Raw genomic sequence first — 27,201 nt, forward strand, 5'->3', positions numbered from 1 at the left:
ATTGAGTAGATCGTTCATTCCTTTGGTTTGAAACTCTATGCCATTCTCTATCCCAATAACTCTTAAATTTGTTTTTTTTTTATGCTATCCCATATTTCTTGAATGTTCTGCTTGTGGTTTCTTATCATTTTTGTTGTGTGGTCTATGTTCTTTTCAAGATGATTTATTTGATCTTTGCTGTCTGATAGCCTATCTTTCAACTGGTCTACTATGTTGGTAGGCTTTCATTTGAGTTTTTAATTTGGCTTATTATTTCTTTCATTTCAAGGATTTCTTTTTTCTTTTTTTAGAATCTCTATCTCCTTGTTGAGGTGATCTTTTGCTTCTTGGATTTGTTTATGTAGCTCATTGTTGAAGTGATCTCCCACTGCCTGTATTGGTCTATTATGTCTTCTTTGAGATCCCAAAACATTTTACCCATGTATAGCCTGAAATTTTTCTCTGTAATTTTTTTCTGCTATAGCTGCCAATTCTTCTAATGATGTGTTGTCTTGATTTGTTTGTGGTGCTTTCTTCCCTTATCTTTTTATGTCATTCATGTGTCTTCCTTTCCATCTCTGTAAATCTGGTGTGTAATTGTTTTTGCTCTATAGATTTGTAGTGTTCTTGTAGGGTTCCAAGTTCTCTCTTTTGTGGGGAAGAACAATGTTAACAGATCCCTATATCAACAATACATCACCTATGAATAAATTATTTTTCTTGACATTTATTAGTCTCAATGTCCAGAAATGTTGGATTTATTTATTATTTAAAATATAATCAGTAGTTTCATAAAAAGGTTACAGATTCTGGTGGTGGACAATGAACTGTGGGTCAGGCATAGGATGATATGCTGAGAGGAAAAGATGTGAGGGTATAGAGTTAATATATCTTAGGAAATGTGAAGAAGAAATCTAGTGAAGAGGGTTAGTAGCAGGAGAATAGATAGGAAGTAATTTTGGGTAGACAATTATGTGGAAAGACAGTAGAGTACACAAAACAAACATACATATGTATTTAAAAATACAGGATGTAAAACAGTAAAATTTGGAGGGTGAAGAGAAAAAAAAGAGAAGAAAGGGAAAGAAAGAAAAAAGAGAGAAGAAAAAGAAAAAAAGGCTTATGCAATTCCTCTATATTATATTATTCAGGTGATTAGTCCTCAAAGTTCTATTTCATGCAAAGTTCTTGGTTTCACATATGTTGGGGTTGTGAGGGCCAGAGGATAGAAGGGTAAAAGAGAAAGAAGAAGAAGAAAAAAACACTCTTAGAGACCTATTTCTTTTTCTTCCCATCCAGTAGGTGTCTCTGCCCTCAGGATGATATAGGTAACCAGGGTGTGAAGACTGGACCTGGTGTGGAGTGTCTGGAAGTAGGGAGTGCTGCCCACCAGTCCCAGCAAGGAAATAGCACCTCACAGGTCTTTCTCTGCAACCACTCATGTGACTTGAGCCCTTGGTATCCTCTCCCTCTCTTGCCCAGAGATTTCCCAGATCCTAGTCTCTCTGTTATGCTCCAGACCTTCATCTCCCCCCTTCTCTTACTTATCAGGTCCCAACTGTGGGACCTCTCATCCCCAGGGTCATTCAAAGTGGATGGCACCCTGTTCACACTACACTCCTATGCAACTGAGAGCTGTTTGTGTGTTGGGTGGCCACTGTGTCGAGTTATGGCTGCTGCAGGTGGAGGGGACTGGAAATCGGGTACCTGCTCAAATGGCGATCCGAGATAGCCATGCCCACCAAAAATGGCCAGGACGGTTTTCCAAGTCGGTCTGCCCCCAGTGCCAGTGTGTCTGGTGAGGTTGTGGGAGCTGGTCGATGGCCTTATGCTGTAGACAGGCAGCAAACGCATGACCTGCATGGGAGCCACGCACAGTCTGGAGTTCTGCAGAGGTGCCTATAGGTACTTCCACTAAGCCACTTGTGAGCAGTGCCGAACTAGAACTGCAGGCTTTGGGTCCCAAGTTCGGAGACCTACTCGGGCCCAGAGGCTCTGATTTCTGTGTGGGTGGTCGTAGCACTGGTTAATTCCGCAAAAATCCACTGTGTAGGGGGTCGTCCCACACTCTCTGAGATGCTGTACTCCACCTAGGCGAAACCCCTTAGAGAACTGCCCATCTGCTCTCCCAACTTCACAACACAGAGCAGCCAGAAACAGGACTTACTGTATTCTGCCATCTTCCTCTCCTCTGCCTTTCTATTGTGACATGTGTACTGGTTTATTTTGTATTTTTCACAGGTAGGTTATAACATCTGTACATATTCATTATTTTATAAATTAAATAGTAGTAAGTATTCACACTTTCTACATGTTTCTTTTATTCATAATACAACTTAAAGATGTTCCCCTTCACATAAACAAGTTCCCCATTTTTAAAAATGATTATATAGCATTATTCTGAAAATATGTCCTATAATTTACCTTGTGCATACATCACAGAGAAACTTTAAGTTGCTTCCAGCTTTTTGTAATTATCATGACCTTGAAATGAGTAAACCACTACAATTATAGTTTTCAATTCGGTGAAGAGATCCATAAGAAAATTTCCTATATGTAGAATTGCTAGACTGAGGTATGTGCATTTTAATTTTTGATGTATATTATTAAAACTTTTCTTCACTACCATTAAAAAGGCAAAACTATGGATTTTACAGTTTTATTTTGCATACTTTTTTATTAGGCAATTTAAAATTTTTCTCATGTTTCTTTTACTTAAATAATGCATTTGTTAGTCACGTCCCACAGAGCTCATCATAACTTTGATATCTCCATGACTAAAATATGAATTGCAAATATTTTCTTCACATTGCTATTTATCTTTTTGCTTTACTTAAGTCTTTTCTAGAAATTATTTCATATTGTCTTATCATTTCTCATTTCTTTAATTCAATAAAGTTTGTTTCTCTTGGGGGTAGGCTCTGATAATCTTTGATAATAGCTTTTTATATTTAAACTTTTCTTGAATAAAATTGATATTACTCAAGCACCTTCAAATGTAGCTAGTTAAATAAAAGATGCTTCATTTTCTAATTTCCTATCAAGAATCCTTAGGTTATTCACCAAAACTTGCGTATGGCACTCAAAATTAAACCTACTAATTAATCATACACACCAAGGGTTTCCTATAAGAAAACCAATGCCAACTACACAGATGATCTTTAAAATGTTCATGTATTTGTTCTCTTCAAATCTTTTATTCTCTTCTTTTAGTTGATTTATCTCTTTATTTAATGCCTCAGACTTCTCTCTGAATCCCTCAGTAAGCAGTTCTTTTTGGACCTATAAAAGAGGAAGAGTCCACTTTTGAGAATCCCTGGTTTTTAACTGTCAGAGTTCTGGATTTAAGAAGTTCAGCAGTTAACACGTGTGTCTATTTCTGTACTCCTTAGAATATTCTTTGGTATTTGGTCCAATATTCTTTGGACCTTTGACCTGAAAAGACTTACACACTTGTGAGATTTCCTCACACTCACTGGAGGTGGAGAGGGATTTTATTCCAGCACAAAGGATGCTGTGTCGGGGAGAATGAGGTTGAATTCTGATTGATTCTCAGATCCACCAAGGTGGCATGGCTGTGATCCTCTAACAACTCATGGGAAATGCTGCCCTTGTACAGAACACTGGTCATCAAGCTCCTGGTTATGAGACAGGTTTGTTTTACTCTACTTACATAGATGAACCAGGAAGACACGGAAGCAAGAGTAGCAATTTCTGATATTTCACTGTCCTAATTTTATAAGAGGCCAAATCTGATGCATACAGACCAGAAGGATCTGTTTCAGGTCTCTTGGATGGTTGTGCCAGAATCCTCCCCAACTGGAGCATATAATCTCAACAAAGAGTAATCCACCACCCTGGGAGTTATTATTTTGTACCCTCCAAAGTCTATCAATACACAAAATGCTGTAGTCTCCTAGATTTATAGGCTTCATTAGGATCCAGGTGCACTTGAGGTGTCTGTGTCAGTGAAACATTTGCCTTTTAGTGTCCCTTTGGAATGCTGTCTGTATCTAACATCTTGTCCCATCCCATCCTGAGAAATCAGGCACTGTCTGTCAGGTCCTGCCAGGCCCTGTAGAGACTCACCTTCAGCATGTGCTTCAGCACCCTTTCCTGCTCTCTCAGAATGCTCTCCTTTTCTCTCTCCATCTTCTCCTTAAGCTGTTTCATATTTTCCCGGAAGCTTCTCTCTTGGGCCTCCATCTTTTCCTGCTGCTCCTTGTTCTGCTGTCTTAGCAGCTCCTGTTCCTTCTCAGCTGCCTCCTTCTTGGCCCACTCCTCTGCTCCACAAAGGTTTTAGAAGAGAAAAAAAAACAACAGGCTTGCATTCTAGCTTCCTAGGTTAGCACACCAAGTTGATTTCATAAAGGCAAGAGGGAAATCTCTCAATTCTCCCATTAGCCATGACTGCCATGACTGAAAGATTACATTTATAAATGTAATGGAGAGCTCTTTGCTGGACTCCCCTCTTGCTCTCAGATTTAGCAGGTCATGTGCTCCATAGCAGGAAGGAGCTTCTGGATTCAGGATGGTTTTCTTGTCCAGCCAGCCAAGGTCTGTGCAGGAACCTCCCCACCCTCTGAGAGCTATGACCTCCCCTGTACCTGCTATGGCCTTCTCTCCCTTAGTGAGGGCTTCATCTGAATGCAGAATGGATTTTTCTATGACAGACTGTGACTGTAGGAAGCTCTGGAGGACCTCCATTGCCTGGGGAACCAAGAAGAAACCAAAAAACTTTAGGGATCAAAGATCTGTCTTCAGATGAGGAAGGTATTATTCAATAGATCACAGAACTGACTTCAAATTTTGCATTCTTTGTAGTAGGATCCTGTTTGTTCCTTTCCTTTCCTGGACACAACAGAAGTCCATGCTCTTTGGTAAGACATGAAAACTCTGTATTGCAGCCTCCTCTCCCATGAATGCTACCCACCAGCCACCCGAGGTTGCAGCCCCAGTCAGCACGTCTACAAACACATATCCCCTCCATTGATTGTGGTATGTACACATACTTTTTCTTTCTTAACTAGGATCACATCTACAGTTTCCTTGACTTATATCTCCCTCCTCCCATACCACAAAGCTTTCCTAGGCTGCCTCTGAGTTTTGTTTTTCAACTTGGTTGAGAATAATAAGTAAAAATTGTAGACATTGAAGATGTATAATATGATGTTTTTGTATATGTCTGCATTATTAAATGATGACTACAATAGCTTCACAGAATTACATTTTCCACTGTCATGAGAATGACGACATCTATTCTCTTAGCAACATCTAGGTACTCAAGAGACTATTGTAACTCCAGTAATAATTGTACATCAGGTGTGCAGCACTTACTCATCTATAGCTGTATGTTTATGTATTTGACCAATATCTCCTCTTCCCTGCTCTCAGGTCCTGCTAATAACCATTGTACTCTAACTCTACTCTATGTTAATATGAGCTGGATGGTGTTTTTCCCTTGTTTGTTTGGTTGGTTTTTGTGGCACCAATGACCTTTAACTACACAGCATTTGTTTTTCTGTGTCTGGCTCATTTCCTTTAGGGCAATGTTCTCAGGGTAACCCATGTTGTCATCATTGGCAGGATTTTTTTATTGTAAAGACTGAATGATATTCTGTCACATATATGACATATATAGTTATATATGTGACAGAATATATGTATTACTTAGTAATATATGTATTACTAAGTAATATATTAATACATATAATGTAATATATTAATACATATATGTATTACTTAGTAATTACAACTGCATGCTACTGGCATAAACACAGACACAATGACCAGTGGAAGAGAATAGAGAGCTAGGAAATAAATTGGACCACTGTCTTACTCCTTATATGTAAGTGAACTAAAATTAATTAAAGGTCTAAACATAAGACCTAAAACTCTAAAATTCCTAGATGAAAACTTAGGTGAAAAAAATCTTTAACATTTGCCTTTTCAATGATCTTTTGGATTTTAAATCAAAGGCATAGGCAATAAAACCAAAAATAAATAATTGGGACTGTATCAAACTAAAGTTTCTGTGCAACCCAGAAACTATCAACAAAATGAAAACTTCATTGTATTGAATGAGAAAAAATATTTGCAAACCATATATTTGATAAAAGTTTAATTTCAAAGTGTGTTAGAAATTCCTAAAACTCAGCAGATAAAAACCACATGTAACTAGATTAAAAAATGGGGAAAGGACCTAAATAGACATATGACCTGCTGAATCTTTCCTGACTAGTTTCAATTCATAAAATATCTTGTATATTCTCAAAGGGAAATGTTTAATCCTATGGGACTTTCCATCTACTTGCAGATTAGAATGTCCAACAGATAATTATGAAAGTGCTCAACATCACTAACACCGGTGAAGCACAAAATGAAAACCACAATGAAATCACAGCACATCTGTAAGAATGGTTATTATCAATAGGTCAAAGGAGAACAGATATTGGTGAAGATGTGGAGAAAAGAAAACCTTGTAAAACAGCTGTAGGAATGTGAATTGGTGCAGACACCATGGAAAACAAGGAGGATTCTAAAAGAAAAGAATTCTGAGTTTCTAATGGCTACTGTATCAGCTCTGTCACTGGCTGGCTGTATGATCTTCAGCCACTTATTAGATCCTCATACACTACATTTCTTTACTGCATAAATGTGGAAGATAGTAGTACCTAGCTTACATAATTCTGAGAATTAAATTGGTAATGCAAGAAAATGACCTGAAACTGTCCTGATATAGGAAGTGAATGTTCAATGTCTGTTAACAACTGTTGCTCATCATCCTCAATGTTACTACCTATCAGCACACACCAGTTACCATTAACAGATAGTGTTAATTCACCATGTCCTATTGAATATTATTTTACCCATTTGAAGTATGATACATTTTATGAGAACAAAGTTATTTCCTTCATATTGTATCTTCTTACTTGGCCTACAAAACTACCATTTGGGGTAAATAAAAGAAATAGTTGGTTTCACCTGAATTCCTAGTTCTAAATCCTCTCTGGGAAGAACTATTTTCAGTTTATTGAAGGGTTTCTAATGGGTAGTGAATATAAAATGATATAAATGTCAACATATTGCCATTCTCTGCCTTTGTTTCACAAATAGTGCTATAAACTTAAGAATTTGAGGAGGAGCAACCCAGACCCTGTGACTACACTCTGTTGGCCATCTCTCCTATCTCCTTACTCCTCACCTTCACTCCTTTCCTGGGCACTAGCTTGTAGTCAAGTTCCACTTTCTCCTTTGCTTCTAAGTAGAGCCTGTGGCCTCCAGGAATGGAGAATGCGCCTCTTGAGATGCCTTGCATCAGGGGCTCTGAAAGCTGCTTCAGCATATCCTGGCAGTATTTAACTGATGCCTCTTCGTTCTGTAGCAAAAGAGCTTCCTTTTTTCTCTCTATGGTTTCCTGGAAGGGTAATGTAGGGAAATAAAATAATAAGTTGTTAGAAGGAAGGTCCAGTGGGGACCCTCTCAGAAGAAGCCATCTGACAGCCTCAGAGTGCCCTAAGTCATGGAAAGGAGTTAGGAGACATGCTTCAGTCTCACGTCTGGGCAATTCTCTGTGCAACTGAAAATGGCCTTAATGTCCCTGTGGTTAAGTTCTAGCTCTGTAAAATGATGGATTTAGAAGACATAATCTTGATGGTTTGTTTAGCTATAATATTGTTAACAGGGACCAAAACCCAAATTGTCACTAATAAAAAGCTAAATTTTTAGGAGGAAGAGGAGGATAGTCAATAATAAAAAGTAAATTTGGGAAGGAATGTGGATTTCTGTGGTTGAAATTATATCCATGGCAAACAATTCCCCAAGTAATGAGTTGAGTGTATTCTAAACAGAGTTTTGAACCCTTTATAAATTCTGTCAGTGAGGGTTTGAATGTGTGAGGATACTGGGATAGATTTTTTGACTGTTTGTTGGTTTTTGTAAATTATAATGCAGTGGACTTCCTAAGAGATTTTTGTCAGTGTTGTGTCAGTTCCAGATTAACTGAAAGACAAAATTCCAGTGAAGGTGCCCCTGGTCAGCAGAATTAGGCAGTCCCTGGGAGTTTTCTCCCTTGGTGTCCACACCGTGCCTTGTCCCTGGGTCTGTGAATGTGAGGGAAATTAATCCTAAGATTCCAACATGTTACATATCCCAGGTTAACTTTAAAAATGGAGAGTACTCCATAGGACAACAACTAATCACACAAACTCTCAAAAGCCGTTTTCTTTCACTGTGGCATAAGAGGAAATCAGAGACTAGAGAAAAGATTTGATGGGCCCTTGCTTGCTTGAAAGTGGAGAGGGCTTTCTCAGAGCACCAACAGGAGAACTAAGGTCACTTCACTCCTTGTTTTCTGTGGATGATGCACTGAGCAAAGCAATCACACATCCTGAGCAGAGATCTGACTGTGAGCTCACATATTTTTGTTGCGTTAAGCTGCTAATCACTTGATAATTTGTTTTGCAGCAATACTAAATTAAGGGTGCACTGTATCCTGAAGAGCCCCATTGCCCACAACAAAATAAATGAATGAATAAAACAGTTTCTTTCTATGATGAGAATGATGCAAACTCTGGAATCCAAAATATGGAGTCTAAGTCTCATTCCAGAAGGAGAGGAATAAGAAAATATGAATACAAATTCAATTACAATAAGCTTCTTCTGGAACCCCAGATTTTCATCCTTGAAGGAATGCTCCATGAAGACTGTGATGGCTTCCCTCTCACAGGCTGTGTGCACCTCCAGCAGCTCCTGGAGTGTGTCTGTGGGGAACTGCACCCGCTGGGCCATCTGCTCACTGTAGTGGTCGGCTGCCTTCTGCAGGGCTGCTGAGTTCTCGCGCTGGGCCAGAGTGGTCACTGCATTCTCCAAGCAAGGAATGGTTCCTTTGTTGATGGCATCTACGTAGGTTTCCACCAGAGTCGCCAACCCTAGTTGACAGGGAACACATGGGTAGTCTTACCCATCATTTTTACAACTTTAAGCATTGCCTTTAGAATAATCACAAAAATTATCTTCTTTTCCTTCTGCACTTATTGTTCTTCCTTGGTCATCTCCTCTGTAAATGAACCACTATTTAATAACACTGCTTTTCCTATACACTCCTTCTTTTATAGTTCTCACATTCACCCCATTTAGCAATTACTGATTACAACCAAGAGGTTTTTACTGTTTCCTAGAAAAATAATTTCCTGTTCAAATAAAATGAAAAAGAGTATTAGAGAAAGTAAGTTACATAATTTTTGAGTATTGATTTAAAATAAAAATGCAAGTATTCTTGTAAAAACAATATCATCACAAATTTACAGAAGGCAATATAAAGCTTTGAAGCAGGCACAGTACCTTCTCCACATGGGGACTTCACTATTGCATAGAACGCATGCTCCTGAAACCAATGCTGTTTAAATTTGTTTCTCAAAAACACAATGAGCAGGCCTGGGACTCATGACCTGCTGATTCTTTTCTGACTAGTTTCAATTCATGAAATATCTTGTATATTCTCACAGGGATATATTCAATCCTATGGGACTTTCCCTCTACTTGCAGATTTCTCTCCTTAGTAGTAGCTTCTGATGAGTACACTTCCTTAGGGTGCTCATTTTGTGAGATGTGGTAGACTTCAACAAGTCCTCAGATATGAAAATTTTAAGGAAAATGCATTTCTGTGTGTGGCATGAATGCCTGATTCTCCACATTTCTTACAAAAGCAAACAGAATTACTGACAAACTCACAAAAGAATCACAGTGTTATCATCCATACTGAACCCCCCAGAGACATGCTTTGGGACAACAGAAACTCACGATTTCCAGTGACAGTGATTCCCCCTCTCAGGGTCTTGGTCTTTGCATTGGTGAAGACATAGGAACATAATTTTTTTAATTGCTCCTGGAAATTACTTTCCAGTTGGTTTTGTGGAACTTTATCAATGTGGGACAACAGGCTTCTGTCATTTGTAGGCCGGTCAAAGACAAAGCACTTTCATTTTGGAAAGAAATATCTGATACACTCTCTAGACATATTGGAATTTTGGATATTGGGATTCTTTCCTGTAAAAAGAACACAGGAGACAAGTCTGCAGGCAAAGGGATTGAGGTCTTTTCTAAGGATCTTTGTCTAAATGTAGTTCACAATCTACAAAGCAGTGTTATGTAAACTTAACTTGAATATATGTTTTTTGAACTGAGAGTCAAGGAATTATTTTTGGTTAGAAAAGGGAGATGCTCATCTCAAATGGAGAAATTTGTAAATGGTCTCCTTAACACTTGTGTAGTAGCAAACAAAGTATTTATTAAAAGTTTGAAATGACTGATTAATCACAAAAATTGTTAAGAAGACTTTTCTGATATTGTCATCCTAAGTCATAAATAAGATGTGGGCTCTTAAGTGAAGTAATACTAGAAATAAGGACAAGATATTGCTGGTAAAAATGACATGAGGAGGACAGATGATACCCAGAAATGTAGAGAAAAATCCTTCAAAATCAAAGCCCCAAATCCACACATCATAATTATGTTTAGAAATTACTTCAGCAAAAAACTCCAAAGTAAAGTAAATTTCAATGTGATGTGTATTTATTGATGTGAGGTTATTTTGGACTTGACTTTGTCTCAGAGAGATTCCAAGACATAAATCAGCTGTTCAAAATAAATGTTAGTCCAAAGAATAAATAAATATAGGTATTGATAAGTTCTAGTACTTATCTACTCTGCTAAATATACTCCATGTGATAAATTTATGATAGTAACATGAGTTACTGTGGAATAAATAACATGAGCTTGTCAGGAAGGTAAAATGAAAGGTTAAACAATTTCGCTGGAATTATGTATCATTGTGTGTTTTTCATTGAACCATTCATTATACAAACGTCTTTTCTCCGAAGGCTGTAACTATCTACTTTGATAAATGAGTGAAATATTTCTAAAATTGGGTCATTAAATTTCCTGTGATTCTGGGCTTACTCATTTCTAGTTTGATAAACTCTTTTCCTCAAAATACGAGGAACAGTTATACTTCATAAGTAATGAATATATGAGCCTTTAAAATGGTGGCATTGAATGTAATCCTCATTATTTTTCATGGTACTGGTTGTTCTACAATTATTGGGATTAATATTGAGCCCTAAATTTCCTTAATGAATCTAAATTTTAGCCTCTGAAGATTTTTATGAAATAATAAATGAAAATCATGCCCCCTGTCAAAATCATTAATCACCATTAGCAAGGGCCTCAATTTAGTCTCATATATATAGAAGTAAAAGTCAGTGCTTAGTTGATCCCACTTCCTTACTGAACCTCCCCACAACAAGGCTGCCCTCAGATACCTTTAATCAGCTTCAAGGCATTCTCCAGGTACTCATCTTCTGTGATGGGTTGTCCATCCAAATCCAGCTCCAGCATGAAATCTCGAACAGTCCACAGAAAGTCTGGAAAGAATCTTACAAACTCAGAGGAGTCCTCTACTTCATCTGGTGTGGGGTCAGATTTTGCCCTGATTAGTTGTGTTAGTTCAGTCACATAGCTGGGATCTTAGCTAAGGAATGAGAAGCATCACAATTTACATGTCCATTAGAAACAAGTTTTATAAACATTCTTTTTCCCTATATCCATATTTACTCAATCAAGACAATTAAGTTAGAAGAAAGAAAACACAGCCTCAGTTGCCATTCTTTCAAAGTCAATGAAACATAGTTGTTTGGTTCTCGGAAGGATAATGTAGCTGCTCCAGGGCAATGCGGTCAATGTTGCCCATGCTGTTATAGACAAATAAGCTGCTGAGAAGTACAGCTAAGGCAAAGATCCAGGAGTCATTCTTAGGGTCAACCTAGGAATCACATGGGAACAAATAATTTAGGAGTCCACTCTTCATTCATTCATTGAGTTGTTCACACCTTCTTTTTTGTGGGGGTAGACTTGGGATTGAGCTCAGGAGTAATTGACCACTAAGCCACATCCCCAGTCCTATTTTGTATTTTATTTAGAGACAGGGTGTCACTGAGTTGCCTAGCGTCTTGCTATTGCTGAGGCTGGCTTTGAATCCTTGATCCTCCTGTCTCAGCCTCCCGAGCCGCTGGGATAACAGGCTTGAGCCACTGCTCCTGGCTTCATTCCTTCTTTTAGCTGTACTATTTATGAATATAGATGAAATAACAACATTTTAAGATAATGCTAAATTCAAATCTATTGATATTTATATTGGTCCTTCTCAGGACAATAGTTTGTTTAGCTATGAAGGCCAATGAAGGTCATTCTCAGTGCACATAAAATAGTTAATAAAATGCCTAGAACATAGTAGATATCCCATAATAAGTGGACAATTAGTCATTACAAATTTCATTGTCATCATGGCTATATTAAGGATGCAAGCACTTTCCAATTAATTTCAACAACCCTTTTTTCAACATCTGACAATATACCAGACACTGCATTTGATTTTGTAGATACAAAGTTTCCATATGATAGTCCCTGCTCATAGGAATATCACTTTATGAAGAAGAAGATACATGTAACAACATATAAACACAGCTCAAATGATAACCTGTGAGGAGAGGAAACCAAAGTAGAAAGATAGAGAGAAAGAGAGAGAGAAAGAAAGAAAGAAAGAAAGAAAGAAAGAAAGAAAGAAAGGAGGGAGGGAGGGAAGGGAAGGAAAGAAAATAGGAAAATAATTAGTGGGGTGGGGAGTTCCATGTATGTGTGTGAATTACTGGGAGTTCAGAGCAAGCAATCATTAGCTGAGGTTTAAAGAGCTGATAGAATAGGGACTTGTGGAGATGCAGGGGTCCAGCAAGTGGAAGGACCAGCAGCAGCAAGTCTAACTTGTTACAGTACAAGTTTCTTTTATTTCACTGAAGCTGTGAGTATGCAGGCCAGGGTGAAAAGAAGCCTGAAATGAGATAACAGCAAGACTTAAAGGCTTTGAAATAGATCCAGATCCTGTTACAAGTCCTATTATCAGCCATCGATTCTGCTTGTTTCAGCTTATGTGTTGTTCTCTTGAAAACTGCAATTAGATATTAAAAAAGGGTTTTATGAAAACCAAAACATATTACAAATCAATAAGATTCAGACTAATATAAATTATGATAAAAGACTGATTACAACTAATAATGTAAAGATGAATTACCTAAAATTTTATCATTTGCTAAATTTTTGTTCAGTCTAGCTCATGCTTTTAGTCAGTGAAAATTTCATATCCGGAACTCAGAGACCAAAATCTTATTGATAAAGCTGAAGATTATTTAAATGAATTCTTTCCCCAAAAGCCTATTTTCATGGTCTCTACCTTTAAAGGTACCAAGCCCACTGACCCCACACATTACAGCTTTCTTCAGGAAGCTATCCATAAACCTCATAACTCTCATAGCTGGATCCCACTTTTTGCATCTCTTTTTTCCTACTGATCTCATTTCATATTTCTTGTCTCTATAACCAGGCTCAAAGTCTTTACCTTATTGAGTGATATATTTGTAGTACTTAGCACAGAGCCCTAGACTTCAGCTATTTAATGTGTATTTATTAAATTAAATTGTACATCTCAATATTAAAAATAAAAGATCTAGAGCAGAGCCGCCGCCCACGCTGTAAGGTAGGCAGACCTGCGACCGACCGGCAGAAGAGGCCCAGCGGCCCGCCGGCGTGGTAGACACATCACCCCAATTGGAGGAAGGGCCCAGCTGCCGTCCACAAGATAGACAGACCGCGTGTCCCGGAGAAGGGGCCCAACGGCCCGCCGGCCTAGTTGAAAGATCACCCCAATTGGAGGAGGGGCACAGCCGCCGCCTGCTCCTGCAAGGTAGGCAGACCTGCAACCTGGACAACAGGCTCAGTGGCCCACCAGCATGGTAGACAGATCACCCTTATTGGAGGAGGGGCCCAGCTGTTGCCCGCAAGGTAGGCAGACCACACGATCTGGAGAAGGGGCTCAGTGTCCCGCCGGCGTGATAGACAGATCACCCCAATTGGAGGAGGAGCACAGCCGCCGCCCGCCCCTGCAAGGGAGACTTTGCAACTATACAAGAGCAATATAAATATATATGGGGGAAATTCAATAACACAACAGTTTCACCAAGCAGAAAGAAACTCGAGCAGGATGAAAAGACAAGGAAAGAAAGGACCACAAGCAATGCAGCTCAACTCAACTTTAGAAGAGGTAATAGCTGCAGCAGATGGAATGTCAGATAAAGAATTCAGGATTTACATGCTTCAGATGATCTGGAGTCTCAAGGAAGACATTAGACAGCAAAATCAGACAATGAAAGATCACTTCAACAATGAATTACATAAACAAATCCAAGAAGCAAAGGATCAATTATACAGGGAGATAGAGGTTATAAAAAACAAACAAACAGAAATCCTAGAAATGCAGGAAGCAATAAACCAACTTAAAAACTCAAATGAGAATACTACCAGCAGAGTAGAACACTTAGAAGATAGAACATCAGACAATGAAGACAAAGTATTTCAACTTAAAAAAACATAGACAGCTCACCGAGACTCTTAAGAAACCATGAACAGAACATCCAAGAAATATGGGATAACATTAAGAGACCAAACTTAAGAGTCATTGGGATACAGGAAGGTATAGAGGTCCAAACCAAAGGAATGAGCAACCTGTTCAACGAAATAGTATGAGAAAACTTCCCAGACTTGAAGAATGAGACAGAATCCCAAATCCTAGAAGCCTACAGGATGCCGAACGTGCAAAATCATAAGAGATCCACACCTAGACACATTATAATGAAGATGCCCAACATACAGAATAAGGAGAGAATTTTAAAAGCTTCAAGAGAAAGGAAGCAGATTACATTTAGGGGTAAACCAATCAGGATAACAGCTGATCTTTCAACACAGACTCTGAAAGCTAGAAGATCCTGGAACAACATATTTCAAACACTGAAAGAAAATGGGTTCCAACCAAGAATTGTGCATCCAGAGAAATTAAGCTTCAGGATGGAAGATAAAATTAAAACCTTTCACGATAAACAAAAGCTAAAAGAATTTGCAGCTAGAAAACCATCTCTTCAAAACATCCTCGGCAAAACATTACAGGAAGAGGAAACGGAAAATAACAATGAAAACCAACAGTGGGAGGTAGGACAGTAAAGGGGGGAAAATAATCAAAGAGGAAAAACAAACCATGTTTAGTAACATAAATAAAAAAATATGGCTGCAAGAACAATCCATATCTCAATAATAATCCTAAATGTTAATGGCTTAAACTCACAAATTAAGAGACACAGGCTAGTAGAGTGGATCAAAAAAATAAAAGTTCCAACAATATGCTGCCTACAGGAGACGCATTTCATAGGAAAAGACATGCATAGACTGAAGGTGAAAGGTTGGGAAAAATCATATCACTCATATGGACTTCGGAAACAAGCAGGAGTATCCATACTCATATCAAATAAAATAGATTTCAAGCCAAAGTTAATCAAAAGGGATAAAGAGGGACACTACATACTGCTCAAGGGAACCATACACCAACAAGACATAACAATCATAAATATATATGCCCCAAACAACGGTGCAGCTATGTTCATCAAACAAACTCTTCTCAAGTTCCAGAGTCTAATAGACCACCATACAATAATTATGAGAGACTTCAACACACCTCTCTCACCACTGGACAGATCTTCCAAACAAAAGTTGAATAAAGAAACTATAGAACTCAATAGTACAATTAATAACCTAGACTTAATTGACATATAGAGAATATACCACCCAACATCAAGCAGTTACACTTTTTTCTCAGCGGTACATGGATCCTTCTCAAAAATAGATCATATATTATGTCACAGGGCAACTCTTAGACATTATAAAGGAGTAGAGATAATACCATGCATCTTATCTGATCATAATGGAATGAAACTGGAAATCAACGATAAAAGAAGGAAGGAAAAAAAATGCATCACTTGGAGAATGAACAATAGGTTATTGAATGATAAATGGGTTATAGAAGACATCAAGGAGGAAATTAAAAAATTCTTAGAGATAAATGAAAACACAAACACAACATATCGGAATCTATGGGACACAATGAAAGCAGTTCTAAGAGGAAAATTCATTGCCTGGAGTTCATTCCTTAAAAAAAGGAAAAACCAACAAATAAATGATCTCACACTTCATCTCAAAATCCTAGAAAAAGAAGAGCAAAACAACAGCAAAAGAAGTAGAAGGCAAGAAATAATTAAAATCAGAGCTGAAATTAATGAAATTGAAACAAAAGAAACAATTGAAAAAACTGACAAAACTAAAAGTTGGTTCTTTGAAAAAATAAATAAGATCGACAGACCCTTAGCCATGCTAACGAAGAGAGGAAGAGAGAGAACTCAAATTACTAGCATACGGGATGAAAAAGGCAATATCACAACAGACACTTCAGAAATACAGAAGATAATTAGAAATTATTTTGAATCCTTATACTCCAATAAAATAGAAGATAGTGAAGGCATCGATAAATTTCTTAAGTCATATGATCTACCCGATTGAGTCAGGAGGATATAGACAACCTAAACAGACCAATATCAATTGAGGAAATAGAAGAAGCCATCAAAAGACTACCAACTAAGAAAAGCCCAGGACCGGATGGGTATACAGCAGAGTTTTATAAAACCTTTAAAGAAGAACTAATACCAATACTTTTCAAACTATTCCAGGAAATAGAAAAACAGGGAGAACTTCCAAATTCATTCTACAAGGCCAACATCACCCTGATTCCTAAACCAGAAAAAGATACTTCAAAGAAAGAAAACTACAGACCAATATCTCTAATGAATCTAGATGCAAAAATCCTCAATAAAATTCTGGCGAATCGGATACAAAAACATATCAAAAAAATTGTGCACCATGATCAAGTAGGATTCATCCCTGGGATGCAAGGCTGGTTCAATATACGGAAATCAATAAATGTTATTCACCACATCAATAGACTTAAAGATAAGAACCATATGATCATCTCGATAGATGCAGAAAAAGCATTCGACAAAGTATAGCATCCCTTTATGTTCAAAACTCTAGAAAAACTAGGGATAACAGGAACATACCTCAATATTGTAAAAGCAATCTATGCTAAGCCTCAGGCTAGCATCATTCTGAATGGAGAAAAATTGAAGGCATTCCCTCTAAAATCTGGAAGAAGACAGGGATGCCCTCTCTCACCACTTCTGTTCAACATAGTTCTTGAAACACTGGCCAGAGCAATTAGACAGACAAAAGAAATTAAAGGCATAAAAATAGGAAAAGAAGAACTTAAATTATCACTATTTTCAGCAGACATGATTCTATACCTAGCAGACCGAAAAGGGTCTACAAAGAAACTATTAGAGCTAATAAATGAATTCATCAAAGTGGCAGGATATAAAATCAACATGCATAAATCAAAGGCATTCCTGTATATCAGCGACAAATCCTCTGAAATGGAAATGAGGACAACCACTCCATTCACAATATCCTCAAAAAAAATAAAATACTTGGGAATCAACCTAACAAAAGAGGTGAAAGATTTATACAATGAAAACTACAGAACCCTAAAGAGAGAAATAGAAGAAGATCTTAGAAGATGGAAAAATATACCCTGTTTATGGATAGGCAGAACTAACATCATCAAAATGGCGATATTACCAAAAGTTCTCTATAGGTTTAATGCAATGCCAATCAAAATCCCAACGGCATTTCTTGTAGAAATAGAGAAAGCAATCATGAAATTCATATGGAAAAATAAAAGACCCAGAATAGCAAAAACAATGCTAAGCAGGAAGTGTGAATCAGGCGGTACAGCGATACCAGACTTCAAACTATACTACAGAGCAATAGTAACAAAAACAGCATGGTACTGGTACCAAAACAGGTGGGTGGACCAATGGTACAGAATAGAGGACACAGAGACTAATCCACAAAGTTACAACTATCTTATATTTGATAAAGGGGCTAAAAGCATGCAATGGAGGAAGGATAGCATCTTCAACAAATGGTGCTGGGAAAACTGGAAATCCATATGCAACAAAATGAAACTGAATCCCTTTCTCTTGCCATGCACAAAAGTTAACTCAAAATGGATCAAGGAGCTTGATATCAAATCAGAGACACGCCGTCTGATAGTAGAAAAAGTTGGCTACGATCTACATACTGTGGGGTCGGGCTCCAAATTCCTCAATAGGACACCCATAGCACAAGAGTTAATAACTAGAATCAACAAATGGGACTTACTCAAACTAAAAAGTTTTTTCTCAGCAAAAGAAACAATAAGAGAGGTAAATAGGGAGCCTACATCCTGGGAACAAATCTTTACTCCTCACACTTTAGATAGAGCCCTAATATCCAGAGTATACAAAGAACTCAAAAAATTAAACAATAAGATAACAAATAACCCAATCAACAAATGGGCCAAGGACCTGAACAGACACTTCTCAGAGGAGGACATACAATCAATCAACAAGTACATGAAAAAATGCTCACCATCTCTAGCAGTCAGAGAAATGCAAATCAAAACCACCCTAAGATACCATCTCACTCCAGTAAGATTGGCAGCCATTATGAAGTCAAACAACAACAAGTGCTGGCGAGGATGTGGGGAAAAGGGTACACTTGTACATTGCTGGTGGGACTGCAAATTGGTGCAGCCAATTTGGAAAGCAGTATGGAGATTTCTTGGAAAGCTGGGAATGGAGCCACCATTTGACCCAGCTATTCCCCTTCTCGGTCTATTCCCTAAAGACCTAAAAAGAGCATGCTACAGGGACACTGCTACATCGATGTTCATAGCAGCCCAATTCACAATAGCAAGACTGTGGAACCAACCTAGATGCCCTTCAATAGATGAATGGATAAAAAAATGTGGCATTTATACACAATGGAGTATTACTCTGCATTCAAAATGACAAAATCATAGAATTTGCAGGGAAATGGATGGCATTAGAGCAGATTATGCTAAGTGAAGCTAGCCAATTCCTAAAAAACAAATGCCAAATGTCTTCTTTGATATAAGGAGCGTAACTAAGAACAGAGTAGGGACGAAGAGCATGAGAAGAAGATTAACATTAAACAGGGATGAGAGGTGGGAGGGAAAGGGAGAGAGAAGGTAAATTGCATGGAAATGGAAGGAGACCCTCAGGGTTATTCAAAATTACATACAAGAGGAAGTGAGGGGAAAGGGAAAAAAACAAGGGGGAGAAACGAATTACAGTAGATGGGGTAGAGAGAGAAGAGGGGAGGGGAGGGGGATAGTAGAGGATAAGAAAGGCAGCAGAATACAACAGACACTAGTATGGCAATATGTAAATCAGTGGATGTGTAACCGATGTGATTCTGCAATCTGTATACGGGGTAAAAATGGGAGTTCATAACCCACTTGAATCAAAATGTGAAATATGATATATCAAGAACTATGTAATGTTTTGAACAACCAACAATAAAAATTATAAAAAAAATAAAAATAAAAGATCTGTCATGGTTTACCAAAGTAATGGTTTGGGTGTGAGGTGTTCCCCAAAAGCTTATGTGTGAAATAATGCAAGAAGTTTCAGAGGAAATATCAAAGGCCTAATGTTATCAAAGGCCTAATGTTCTTTCTGACATGCACATGCTGATTCACAACAGTTGGGGAGGGCAGAGTGGGGGTAAGAGAGGGGAAATGTGAATGGATGACAGTAGAATGAATCAGACATAAGTTTTCTATGTTCCTATGTGAATACATGAGCAGTGTAACTCCACATCATGGACAACCACAAAAATGGGAAGTTACACTCCATGTATATATGGTATGTCCAAATACATTCTACTGTCATGTATAACTAAAAAGAGCAATTTTTTTTTTAATTAGAAGAACTGGGGCTATAGCTCATGGGTAAAACACCCCTGGGTTAATTCCCAGTATTGGAAAAACAACAATAACAACAACATGGAGCCCATTTATTTTCTCTTATAGAGATCTAAAATATAAAGAGGTTGGGTTTATCTCTCATGGTACAAGTTTTTGAGAATACAATGTGTTAGAATGAATCTGATTTTTTTGAGTATAAGGTTTTTGTATTTTTGAAATAAAATTATTATTTCTTTAACGTAAAAAGAAAGAAATGATTGGGTTATGAGTGTCTTAACCCAATCAGTGAATTAATCCCTGATGGGTAACTGAGTGGTAACTATAGGCGGGCAGGCTGTGGATGGAGGAGGTGAGTCCCTGTGGGGTCTATGTTTGGGTGTATATTTTGTATGTAATCATTCTCTGTTTCCTGATCATCCTGTGAGCTGCTTCCCTCTGCCACACACTTGCACACAGTGTACTGCTCACCTCAAGCTCCGAGGAATGAATCTGTCTAACAATGGACTGAGGCCTCTGAAATCGTGAGCCCCCGAATAAACTTTTCCTCCTAAAATTGTTCCTGTCACCTATTATTTTAACAGCAGCTAAAAAAAAACTCACTCAAAAAACCAAGGTATTTTAGGTTGCTAAGGAAGTTTGAGGAAATGGAATTTAGCCTCCTTATTCCTAATTGAATTACAAGTTCAGGAATATGACATGGTAGTCAAACTGAGGTGACCAATTGAATGGCACATGAATAGAGTACAGCACATTCTCTGCCTCACCTTTTCCACGTCACCCAGGCCCTCAGTGTCCAGGAGGACCAGGGTGTGGTTTGGCTTGCTGGGGTGGGGCATACACAACATCCAGATGCCCTTGGTTTTAGCCTTCACTGTGGAGCCCAGAGGGAAGCCTGTGAGGGAAGAGGAGAAGACAATATAGAGTGACAGCTGAGAGGAAAAGCTGCCAGGGGTTACAGGGGTTAAATCTGTAGGAATGTACAGTGTTGAGCAAGTAGTGTTTGCTAGTATTTCACAAAGATAAATAATCCACGTGTTGTCTATCTTTCTCAAAAAACCCCTTCATGCCTCAAATTCACATTATTCTTTCAAGTGCTCAAATTATTTCACCTTAAGAATTAGTGTAAAATCTATCATCCTGTGCTGTCATCCTATGTATTTTTATCTGACCAGGAAGAGCTGCAGTGTCCTCTGGCTGCAGACTGAGTTCAACCAGTTGGAAACACCAGTGGGAGACCAGAAGGCAGGCATGTGTTCCTCCAGCTTCCATCGTGCTGGGCCACAGTGTCCCAGGGGCTTGTTCCTCTACCTCAGGTCACTGTTTCTTTCCATAGGTCCATCCAATAGTTCTTCTCTTTGCCACATCATGGCATCCACTCTAAACTCACCTCATCAGTGTACCAGAGGTGAGTGGCTACTGCTTTATCACATCTGGCTGGATTCCTTTATCCATACTCTGACCTTAGAAATAATTCCTTCACTCAATGCTCAATTACCCTGTGAATGGGTGCTATAGTTTGGATCTAGAATGCCTCCAAAGACCCAAGTGTTTAAGTCTTGGCCCCCAGTTTGACACTATTGGGAGGAACCCTTAATAGGCAGGGCCTAGTGGGAGGACTTCACATTACTGGGTGTGGGAAAAGTGCCCTTGAAGGGGATTGTGGGATCCTGGTATTCCTCCTTTTTTTATTCTCTTTTATTTCCCCGCTCTTTGGTTTACCATGAGTTGAGCAAACTTTTGATTTTCCAGTAGCTGTTTGCCATGATATGCTCTCTCACCAGAGGCCCAAAACATCGGGGCAAATTAATCATGAAACCTCCACAACTGTGAGTCAACATTTTATCTCCACCAGTTTAATTATCTCTGGTATTTCTTATAGTGATGGAAAGATAATAATTTGGTCAGCTGTACCCTTCAAGGACCTGTACTGATATATGAGCTTCTTTCAGGTTTCTTTTTCCCCTTTCTCCTTATTGGGTTTTTTGCTTTCTTCTCTTCAGCCAAATAATGAACTGTGCTTCATTGCCCCATCAGGAGGACATAAATGAAGAAAAAGCAGGAAAGACCTGTGATACCTGTTGACCTTCTTTACAAAGAGTTAATCCCATAGGAGAAAGGATTTGAAGACTAGTCCTGGAACCAGTGGCTGATACGACCTGTCCAGCAGTCCAAGACTTTGACCACCTGCATACAGTAATGCTTCCTTCCTTCAACTGGGAATAGAATGGAAATGACAAAATTCCTACAGGATTGTTTCTGCATGACCTGGGCTGTCCCATTTCCATAGCCTCTGAGATTCCCATAAAGAGGTAGGAAATCTACAATTTTTTATATGTTGGTAGCATCTGATTTCTGACTGATCGGAGTAAGCCCAACTATGAGTACTCTCATCTTTAGAGAGGACAAAGTGTGGTGAGAAATCAACACTGTCAAGAATACAAGGTATAATAAAAGGAAAATGAGCCACTTACAGAGAGAAAGAAATAGTGACCTGGTTTTGACTGGAAGTGAATCAGTTTCTTTCTGTTATTACTATGACACTATAATGTGGAGGGCTGGAGAGTCCCAGTTGAGATGTTTAAAGTACTTTGGAACCATAAATTCCCTTAGCAGAGCATTGGGAATGATCTCATTGTTGCTTGATGTTATCTTGAGTAGAAAACAAGAACAATGCTGCTGAAACTTCCTCTCTATTATCTGTCTCTTAGGGTCTCAACCCTTTCATCCCTTGAAATGTGACTTATGAATTTGTTTGTTCTAGGCAAGAAAAAAAGTGTCTTCCCTTGATTGATGATAATTATTCCATTAAAAGAGTGACAAAGACAAAAATGCTTTGTTTAGGTGACAATGGAAGAATGGTCAAAAGAGAAGAGGAGAGAAAAGCAGAGAGGGAAAATGGAAGAAGGGCACAAAAGATTCAGAAGAAGCGAGGGAAAGAGGTGGGGTGCGGGGCATGGGTGGAGGGGGGAGAGAGAGAGACCTAGAGATTAGTAGACTGACTTTTGTGAAAAAGTTCACAAAATAGGAAATATATATGTCCAGGTGTTTACCTGTATTTATAGTGAGATAGATAACATACAACTATCCAGTTCATAGATCAGTAAGAGTTAACATTTCGTCTTATGTTACCAATTATTTTTAGGATGTATGGAAATCTCATGAAGAGAATGTAAATGAAACAAAGTTTGGAAAGCTGTTTAATATGACCCAGAAAGGCTGAAGACGTATATGGAAACTGAGATCCAGAAATTCCACTTCTGGATATATGGCACAGGAGAAGTTTTTGTACATTGTCACCAGGATATAAATATAAGAATATTCATAACTACCATATTCATTAAAGGTAAAACCTAGAAATAACACCACTGCTCATCAACAACTAATGGATAAATAAACTGGTACAAGCATACTCTAAAGTACTGAAAACAAATAAATTACAGATATGTGTGACAAACAGAGGATGCTCATAAATTTCTTGTTGAGCAAAAGAAGTAAGACACACAAGAATATATACACCACAGTCTCTTTTGTATAAAAGTTAAAAGAAGGCTGAACAAAGATATTTTGTAGACTGCATAACAGACTAAAGAACCATTACTTAGAAGCAAGAGTAGAGTGTGTTCTGAAAATCAAATTATGGATGAGCTTTGTTGAGAGTGTGAGAGGATATGATTTGGGCTTTTGAATGTTGATAATGTTTCGTTTCCTGATGTGCATAGTGATTATATAATTGTTCACTTTATATTTATTAACTATGTTGCGCATACATGGGCTTTATGTACACTGTTATAATTTGCATGTTACAAAAGACTGAGCAAAGAGAAAGGTATGCTAATTTGTCAAAGATTTGCTATGAAATAGAAAGAAAATTGACTGGTAGTTCGATTTGAATATTGGATATAGAGGGATCTTACTGTGCATCCTTCTGCCCATCTATTTTTTCTTAAAAGGACAAAGTTAAGTATATTTGCAGGCCATGTAGCTTGGACAAAAGGATGCAAGAAAAAAAGAGGGGAGTAATTGCTAGAGCTCAGCTCCTGAGCAGCTGATAGTGGATGGGATCAGGAACAACAGTGAAGCAAATATTTTCATAAAGTTGGAGATCTCTTTATTAATGGATAAAGGATGAGATAATTTTGGATAGGTGAGAGGTGATGAGTATGCTGGTATTAAACATTTTCTTTAGTGGGAGGGATTAGCCTCTTCCTTAAGATGACCCTAGAGAAAGTGAGATCAGCTTGCCCTATTTGTGGTTCCAAGCAACTGTCCTTGCCCCAGTACCACACTCACCATGGTTCTGTCCTGCAAGATGATTCATGAGGCAGGATTTCCCCGTACGATATGTCCCTACAATGGCCACCACCACCACAGGCTGACATATATTTTCAAGAATCCTCAAGGCTTCTGAATTCACTGTCAGCTGCTCATTCCAGTTTTCCACTAAACAAATGGAGATCTTCATAAGAGATTCAGATGCCATGGTCACCTGTAACTCAGAAAAGCCACTCAGTGAATCACAAGATCTTGAAGTCTTTCTTATGGCTATTCAAGCCACATTCATGTCAGTTCTCTGCCTGTGGAATATTTAACATTAATTTCTACATTTTGTATGTTATTAAAAGTAAAAACATTATGTAGCATGTCAAGTCCTCGTATAGATGACCTATGTACATCATCAACATTTCCATGAAGGACTCAAAAAGTGTTGCCTACCAAGTGAAAGAAGTACCAGGGATAAAAACAGGGAAAAAATAAGTCAAATTATTACTATTTGCAGACAGTATGATCTTATATCGAGAAGATCTAAAATATTCCACCAAAAGACTGCTAGAGCTAATAAACATATTGGTAAAGTATCAGGTTACAAAATCAATGTACAGAAATCAATAGATTTCCTATACACAATAATAAATTGGCTGAAGAAGAAATCAGGACAACAATTCCATTCACAAGAACCTAAGACAAAAAATTGCTTTGGAGTAAATCTAACCAAGGATTAAAAGACCTCTACAAAAAACTATAGAACACTGAAGAAAGAGATTGAAGAAAACCCCAGAAGGTATAAAGGCCTCCCATGTTCATGGATCAGCAGACTTAATATTAATTATAATAATTCTAATTATAATAATCAGAATTAATTAATTTTAAGAACATTGTGAAAATGGCCATACTACATACATTCAATGCAATCCCCATTAAAATACCAATGTTATTCCTCAGAGAACTAGAAAAACTGTCCAAAAATTCATTTAGAAGAATAAAAAATCCAGAATACTCAAAACAGTTGTAAGCAAATTTTTTTAAAAAAGCAATGCTGGAAGCATCACAATATGTAACTTTAAATTATGCTACAGAGCTATAGTAACAAAACTGCATGTTACTGGCATAAAAGCAGGTACATAGAGCAATGGTACAGGTCAGAAGTCACAGAAAGAAACATCCACTGATACAGTCATCTGATCCTTGACAAATGTCGATGCCAAAAAACTAAACTGGACACACAGCCTTTTTGACAAATGGTGCCGAGATAACTGATTATCCATATGTAGAAGAATGAAATGAAACTCTTACCTCTCACCTTGCACAAACATCAACTGAAAATGCATCAAAGACCTAAGAATTGGATCAAAACCGATGTAACGCCTATAAGAAAACATAGGGTCAAACATCAGCATACAGGCATAAGCAATGATTTCCTCAATAGATCCCCCTAAAGCTCAGGAAACAAGGCCAAGAGTTAATTAATGGGATGACAACAAATTTAAAATCTTCTGATCATAAAAGGAAATAATTAAGAATGTGAAGAAAGAACCTACAGAATAGGAAAAAAATCTTTCCTCGCTAATCTTCCAACAGAAGATTAACATCCAGAATATATAAACTAAAAAACAATTGATACATGGCTAAATGAACCACATAGACACTTTTAAAAAGAAGAAATACAAATGGCCAACAAATACATGAGAACATGGTCAACAAGATTTTCAATTATGGAAATGCAAATCAAAGCTACACTGAAATTTATTCTCGTACCAGTCAGAAATCAAGAACACAAATGCTAATAAAGACTGAAGAGAGTGGGGAAAGCAAGGAACACCTTTACACTGTTGGTGGGATTGTAAATTAGTACAATCACTTTGTAAATCAGTATTGAGTTTCCTCAAAAGACTAGATGTGGAACCACTCTATGAGCCAGCTATACCACTTCTCAATATTTACCCCGAAGAATTAAAGTTAACATGCTATAATGATACACCCATAACCATATTGATAGCCGCACAGTTCACAATAGTCAAACTAGGGAACTAGCCTGGATATCTATCAACAAATGAATGAATAAAGGGAGTGTGATAAATGTGCACAATGGAGGTGTATTTAGCCATAAAAATGAATGTCATTTGCAGAAAAATGAATAGAACATGAGACCATTATGTTACGCAAAATAAGTCAAACTGAGTAGGTCAAGAAGAGTGCTCCGGAGTTAAATTGACCCAAATATATTATTATATTGTGTGCATGTACAAATATTTAACAATAAATACTATCATTATGTACATCTATAATGCATCAATTTTAAAAATGTGGAGAGAGTACTAGAAGCATTGCTTGAAATTTTTCAGAAGAGATTGAGGAAAGAAAAGCACTGATGTCAGAGCCCTGAAAATATTAACATTTTGGGGCAAGTGGAGGCAGAATGAGAAATGGTAGAGGTGAACTGTGGTTAGAAATATTATTAAGCATTACAAAAGAATTTCTTCTCTCATTAAGTCGAGTAATATTTTTTGAGTACTTGCCACATGCTGGATACTGTTCTAGAGATCCATTATCAAGGAACTTACTAAGTGAATGCAAATTGCTGTCTCAAGGATCTCTGTTCCTGTGGGGAAACAGATACTGAACAAAATAATCAACCTTTATCTGATCATGAGATGTCCTCAGAAGAACATAAGCAGGGAATAAGGTAAGGCCTCCAGGAAAATGAGAGAAAATGCAGGTTCTCATGACTGTGTTGAGGGCAGGTATAGGAATAAGTCAGGAGACCACTGAGAACAGGAGGAGGGAGCACACTTCACCTCCCTGCTGCCTCTGCAGAGATAGCAGCTGAGCTGGGGGGTGGGAGGGGTACACAGCCCTTGTCAAATGCCAGAGGACTCTTCCCAGTGGCCTCCCATGGTCTTCCTGCACATTCCAATGCAACCCCAGAATGGAATTTGCTGTTGTTTTTAGTTGAGGGACAAGTTCATGGGTGGCAGGTCTGCAGCAAACTCACCTGGCAGGGGCTCTGCACAGTTCTCAGTTGCCTTTATTCACTGCTTGTGTTTCCTCCTCAGCTGGCTCCTCAGAAAACTAACTGTTCTTCTTAGGAGCTGAAAAGCAAACAGGATATTACAGACAGTCAAAAAGCA

General features: G+C 38.0%; 1 protein-coding gene across 1 annotated transcript; it reads right to left on the bottom strand.

The window, feature by feature from the left end:
* Nucleotides 1–2,276: 2,276 nt before the first annotated feature.
* Nucleotides 2,277–27,201, bottom strand: LOC124104363 (guanylate-binding protein 3-like). The gene is given in 12 exon segments (XM_046461263.2): nucleotides 2,277–3,261; nucleotides 4,069–4,262; nucleotides 4,587–4,689; nucleotides 7,184–7,396; nucleotides 8,629–8,909; nucleotides 9,781–10,026; nucleotides 11,301–11,497; nucleotides 11,664–11,800; nucleotides 20,560–20,687; nucleotides 24,086–24,281; nucleotides 25,367–25,438; nucleotides 27,066–27,201. Coding segments are annotated over 10 exon segments (1,866 nt in total). The 5' UTR covers nucleotides 24,276–24,281; nucleotides 25,367–25,438; nucleotides 27,066–27,201; the 3' UTR covers nucleotides 2,277–3,084.

This window comes from Marmota monax, unplaced genomic scaffold (assembly GCF_021218885.2).
Source record: "Marmota monax isolate L192 unplaced genomic scaffold, Marmota_monax_Labrador192_F-V1.1 WCK01_AAM20220418_F8-fsc00070, whole genome shotgun sequence".
NCBI classification, from domain to species: Eukaryota; Metazoa; Chordata; class Mammalia; order Rodentia; family Sciuridae; genus Marmota; species Marmota monax.